At 54.9% G+C, this 6,000-nt stretch overlaps 1 protein-coding gene across 1 annotated transcript in view; it reads right to left on the bottom strand.

The window, feature by feature from the left end:
• Window positions 1–3,230: 3,230 nt before the first annotated feature.
• The window catches only part of Rab20 (RAB20, member RAS oncogene family), a 39,389-nt gene continuing 36,619 nt past the window's right edge, over window positions 3,231–6,000 (bottom strand). The window contains exon 2 of the mRNA XM_015484077.1: window positions 3,231–4,279. Within this exon, the coding sequence (XP_015339563.1) occupies window positions 3,747–4,279 (533 nt within the window). The 3' untranslated portion in view covers window positions 3,231–3,746. The remainder of the gene's footprint in view (window positions 4,280–6,000) is intronic.

Here is a 6,000-nt window from a genome sequence, read left to right as displayed (position 1 = left end):
GACAGTTCTCATATTCCTCAGAATCACGGGCAGCGGCATTAAGAGCAAAACTGCACACAGGACGCCGCTTTCCCGTGAATCCTTTTCCTTTGACACAACTCTTTCAGAAGAGGCTCCTGATCACTCCTCCTGCAGAGCAGCTGCCAGCAGCACCTCACCTGGGCTGTGGGTGGCCGCCCACTGCCGACCCTCAGCTCACGATCTGCAGGGGCACTTCCTCTCCCCCCACCACTCTGCGCCCCACTTCCTAAGCATCATCTCCCCCAAAGGTGGTCAAACACTCTGCCTAAAGCCCCATAACCAATTCAGCCAGCAGACACCGAGGCCCAAAGCCCCACACTCCCTCCAAGAACCAAGCTGACCTTCCTAAAGCTACCATCTATTGTGCACCAACTACGTACCAGGCACTTCCTTTGGCATCACCTCTGCCACTGTCCCCTCAGCTGGAGCCACAAGCAGGAATCTGGGAAGGAAGAGGCATTCTGTGGTGCACATGTCAATTTTCACTGCCAGGCATTCCTCAGAGGGTAGGGCTGCAGCTGGGAAGCCACACAGGAGGGGGCACAGGGAACCCCACCCTTCCCAGCTCACCCCTAGGAGCCCCGACTCCCCACTCCACCGGCAGACTGACCTGTGGGGTGTCCTGCCAAATGCAGAGGTAACTCGCGGACGCCCTGCCTCCCTTCCATGGCCAAAGTCCAAGGCAGAAGCGGGCAAGGCAGTAGGAAGATGTGGGTCCCATGATGGCACTGACCAGCCCTGTGTTGCAGCCTGTCACGATGGAGGTCACCTGCTCATGCATGGGAGGGACCAGCCTCACCCAGGGTGGGACCCCACTTGTGGGTGCTGACTTATTCCTAAGTCTAGCCTTAGAAAATTCGATTTCATCTGTGGGATTCCTGGGTCTTCCACACCTCGCTCCTGCCCAGAGGAGCTCACTGGTGGCAGCTGGGTGCCAAGGTGACTTGTACACCCAAGAGACGGCTTTCCTCCGTGACTTTCCTGCAGGGAAAAACTGGGTGATGGGATGGAACGAGGGGATGACATGAGGGGCTGCTCCACTTGACCTGGGTCAGCAGGCATCCACCCGTCTGAAGCCTGAAGAGCCACCCAACTCCCACGAGAGCATTGCGGCCACCACCAGGGCACAACCTGGGAAGTCCAGATCCCGTCCCCAGTGCCCTGACCTTGTCTACACCCCAAGGACACAGACAGGAAGGTGCAGCAGGGAGCTGTCTTTGCAGCCAGACAGACCCACGCGTGTCTTACTCTGGCCACCAAGACACTCTGGCCTCAGAAGCCCTTCCCGCAGCATGGGCCTTGAGTCCCCATCCTTGACTAGGTGCCTCCAGACCCTCCTCCCAAGAGGACCCACGGGACCCAGTAAACACAGAGGGAGCCGAGAAGGGAGGACAGAATGCCAGAACCAGGCGGAACCGCAGTCAGGAGCAACGGTCCATGGGCAGCCCTCCTGAGGGAGGCGTTCTCGACCCAGAGCCTCCAGGGAAGGCACCAATGAGCCTGCGACCAGAAGGCACTCCCGCGAGCAGGGCTGCACTGCACCCTCCAGCCAGCTCTGGAGCACAGGCTGGACGGACCCACAAGTGGGAAGTGTGTCCAGCTGAGACACCACCCAGAACAGGGTGCCAAGAAGCCAGGACCCCAGCATCGTTTTATCCTTCCCCACGGGCAGCCCCGGGGGCTGAGGAGAAAGCTGCTGCTTGACGGGCGTCCCTCAAGGGGCCCAGCACATGCAGGATCAGTTAGAGGTTGTGACACAAGAGGCTGCAGAGGACTGGTTGCCTAACACACGAGGCACTGGGTTCGATTCCCCAATACCACATAGAAATAATAAATGGAGGTACTGTGTCCTTCTATAACTAAAAAAATAAAATAAAATTTTAAAGGCTGCAAGGCCAACTACTCAGAAAAACTGGCATACAGGGAGCTCAAAGGAACTACTTCTAGGGCATCAGATACAGGGCAACATGAGTACGTGGCATTGGTGTGCTCTCCGCACGCACCAGCCACCAGACACGCGGCCAGTCAAGAAAACGAGGGCCTGGTGCTCGGAGGTGGAAAATCGAATCGTAACATTCAGGAGGAAAGGAGTCTGGAAGTCACCCCCACCACCCTCTTCAAGCTCCAACTGCACGTCCAACATCACAGGACACCTTTCCTCCACAGCTTCAAAGACAGAGCCCAGGGTCTCTCTGGGTGGCGTGTTTCCTAGATTATCACAGCAGATGCACATGTTGGAAAATAAATACAACTTCTGCCCCTACAAAGGCAAATTCCCACAAATCAACGAAAAGCAATCAAACTGTCTCGCATTCAGTTTCCAATGCGCTGTTGTAAAACAAGTCTGGACCCCGGGGATCCTTTGCACAGGCGAGGCTCGGTCGGGGTCTCGGCACACATGCAGGGCTGCCTGGCACTGCCTCAATGCCAGGCTTCACCACACACCCGAGCACACTCACTTCACAGGTGCAGGTGAACCAGGCCTGCAGCAACCCAGCAACCAGACCACAGGCCTTCAAAAAATTAGCAAACACGCCCCACAGAAAGCAGAACCACTGCCCGCGCACCCTGTTATCCCCACTGGCTTCCACCCCGCTCTGCCTCCTTGTCTAGCCTGCTGACTCTCAGTTGAATTCCTAAGAAAGGCCTGAGCGTGATGGCGCACACCTGGAATCCCAAGCTTGGGAGGCAGAGGAGGATCACAAGTTCAGAGCCAGACTCAGCAACTGCGAGGTACTAAGCAACTCAGTGAGACCCTGTCTCTAAATAAAATACAAATTAGGGCTGGGGATGTGCTCAGTGGTCTAGGGTCCCTGAGTTCAATCCTCGGTACCCCACATACACACTAAAAAAGTTCCTAAGAAAGCAGAAATTGCCCTCTATGACTCCTCTGTCTAGAAGCTTCTAGATCAAGAGTATCCACCACCACCCACAGCAGAACTGCAAGCGGGGTTCTGTGGCAATTGGGAACACGAGACCCCAACAGACCTGAGCAGGACCAGACCAACAGCTTGACTGCCATCATGGGTTTTCAAGCCACAGACTGGACTCACAGCTCAGCAATGGGCCAGTCTACATATTCTGGAACCTGCATGGATTTGATGTGGCTTTAAAGAAACAGAAGCCGGCCAGGCTCACCAGCAGTTTCCCCAGCAAGCAGCCCCAAGGGCTCACATAAAATCCCAATCAGTCCAGTCTCCACACCACGATTTTCCCCAAAATCATCTTTAATAAAATGTGTAGCGCACATTGTTTCAACCAATATAAAATAGGCATTCCTGATTTCGTATAAATTAAATGTGGAGAATCATTATCACAATGTGTCAAAGTACAAGTACCAAAGGGGAGGACCACAAGGAAATCACAGTGAAAGTTCCAGAACAGCAGCAAGCATAAAGCTGCACAGCATGGTGGCCACAGAGGGTGCAGGACAGGTCTCAGGCAGGGGACAGACCTGAGGATGGGAGCCAACCGCAGGTGTGACCTGGGACGCAGAGGCAGCGGGCAAGGCAGCATCCATGTCCTGGCCCTGCAGTTTCTGTGGCGCGTTCCTGTCCCCACCTCCTGGCACACTGAGGCGCCTGTGCACGCTGATCTTCATCAGTGACTAGTAGCACTCCTCGTGCATTGCACTATACAGAGACTCCCTGATTTCTTGTGCTCTTTTCTGACCCCAGCTGGCTTCCCACGTGCACAGACCAAGGGTCAGGAAGGCCTTCTGCAGGTCAGGCACAGCACCCGGATCTGGTCCGTTTGGTGGGCTTACAGCTGGTTATATCCACAGTCTGTGGCGGCCCCTCAGCCCTCTGCTGTAAGATCATTGGCACCACCATGTCAAACAGGGTTTCAAACAGGAGGTCCACGTTGTACCCCGTCTTGGCGCTGGTCTCGAAGCACATCTGCTCAGCAGCCGGCACGTCCTTCTCGTCCAGCATCTTGTACTTGAGGATCTTTTTATAAAGGGCCATCGCATCCTCCAGCTGCACCTGCTTGGGCACCCTGGGGGAAGCACAGCCTCCCCCAGCCTTGCTGGGGTTATGCCCCTCCTTTTCCCCACTCTCTGTGGCCCCCTCCTCAGTGAGGTCCACTTTGTTCCCCACGATGGCAAATAGGCAGTCTTTGCTGGCCGTGTCCGTCAGGCCCAGGAACCTGTCCTCCAGCTCCACCAGGCTCTGCAGGTGGTTTACGTCGTAGGTGAGGATGACAGCGGCTGCCCCCCGGCAGTACATTGAGCCCAAGCCGTGGAACTGCTCTCTCCCTGGTGGGAAGACAGGGGAAGACAGATGGGTTATTGCTCATCTCAGGACATAACACCCTGCCACACTGCACAGAGCTCCCCCACGCTGCCCCCAAAGGAACCGGCCTCCAGACGTGGCTGGAACTGGGACTGAGGCATCAATGACCAGAAGGAGGTGACTAACCAGGACCCCATGTCCAGGTAGAAGCCAGCCCAGGAAAGCAGGTAACTGACTAGGGCTCAAGCTTCCCACTGAAGCTGACCCAGCAGCCCAGGCCTCTGGAATTCTAACAGAAGCTGTTTAAGCAATGCTACCTGCATGATCTCAGTTCTTGCTATCACAGTCTGTGCCAGGTTCTAAAGTGGCACCAAGCAAGTCTGTTGCTAAGAAAATTCTGTTACCTCTGCCTGCAGCATGACCTTGTGGAGAACAGTTTGAAGGACACTCTTCAAGGCAGGAGCAAACCCAAGTCCAAACAGGCCTCCCTGGGACAGGTTCACATTCACAACACACACAGGGGACGCTCCAGCAGGTAGAGCCGTGCCACCCACAGCTCACTGGGGTGTCCCTGGGACCTTGGCACATTCGCTGCACACGGGGACAGGCTCTTAGGAAGCCACCATACATGATGTGCATGTCCTTCTATGAACACGGGCAGTGAACTGCAGAAGAGGTCATGAGGCTCACTTCTCACCCACAGGAGTGACCATGCTTCCAGGCTCATGATGGCTGCTGCAGACACCTCCCTGAAGTCATGGTCATCACCACTCCAAAGTCACAGCAGCCACTGGACCTGCTGCTGGACCTCACTATTGATCAGGTTAACAGTGAAACACAAATGAACATGCCCTCCACTCCCCACTCTCTGAGTGACCTGGGGAGAGGCGAGCTGGACGAGGAGTCTGGCTGGTTTGGCAGGAGCTGGAGGTGTGTACCCTTAGGCAGGTCCTACAGCCAAAACGTGGCGTCTCTCAGGGTCCCAGGCTGCCTCCCTCTTTGGGAAGAGCCATCTTGGGCAGAGTTGTGTAGTTTGTGGCACAGAGCCACCGGAGGCAAGCGGTGAGCTCTCTGGAATCCAGCACCCAAAGAGCAAGTTCCTTCCCTGAGCTCACCTCGCAGGATCATTGTGGACGGGCAATTCCTCCCAGGCTTCAAGTCACGTTATGTTGGACACCGCCAGGCAGAAACAGCAGGCTGTCCTGTCTGTTCCCCACGATGGAAGACAATGACCAAGACCCTACAGAAACTGGCAACTGCAGACATTTAGAAAAGGAGAGCACAGGTGCTGTGGCACATGTCCTCAAGCCTAGCAACCCAGAGGGCAGAGGCAGGAGGATCCAAGTTTGAGGCCAGCCTCAGCAACTTAGTGAGGCACTCAGAACTCAGTGAGACCCTGCCTCAAAATTAAAAAGGCTGGGGACATGGCTCAATGGTAAAGCACCCCTGGGTTCAATCCCTAGTAATTAATAAACAAAAAGAAGTGAAAGGCTTCCCCATGGTTGCCACAAGCCAGGAATTATTTCAGATACCCTGATCCTGTAGACAGCAACCCAGGATCATGAGGTTTCCAACTGTGAAAAATGTCATCAGCTCCTACCACCAGATTTCACAAGAGCAACTAAGGAACAGGGACATTCTTCCACTGACCCTGGAAGAATTTTTTTCAAGTCTCTGTTACATAGTTCATTCGGGACAAAAAGAGAACTCTGTTAATGCGTGTGCCTAAAATAGCGTTTTCCAC

The sequence above is a fragment of the Marmota marmota genome, unplaced genomic scaffold (assembly GCF_001458135.2).
Source record: "Marmota marmota marmota unplaced genomic scaffold, marMar, whole genome shotgun sequence".
NCBI classification, from domain to species: Eukaryota; Metazoa; Chordata; class Mammalia; order Rodentia; family Sciuridae; genus Marmota; species Marmota marmota.
The sequence above is the reverse complement of the archived record's forward strand: the minus strand, read 5'-3'. Positions and strand labels throughout refer to the sequence as shown.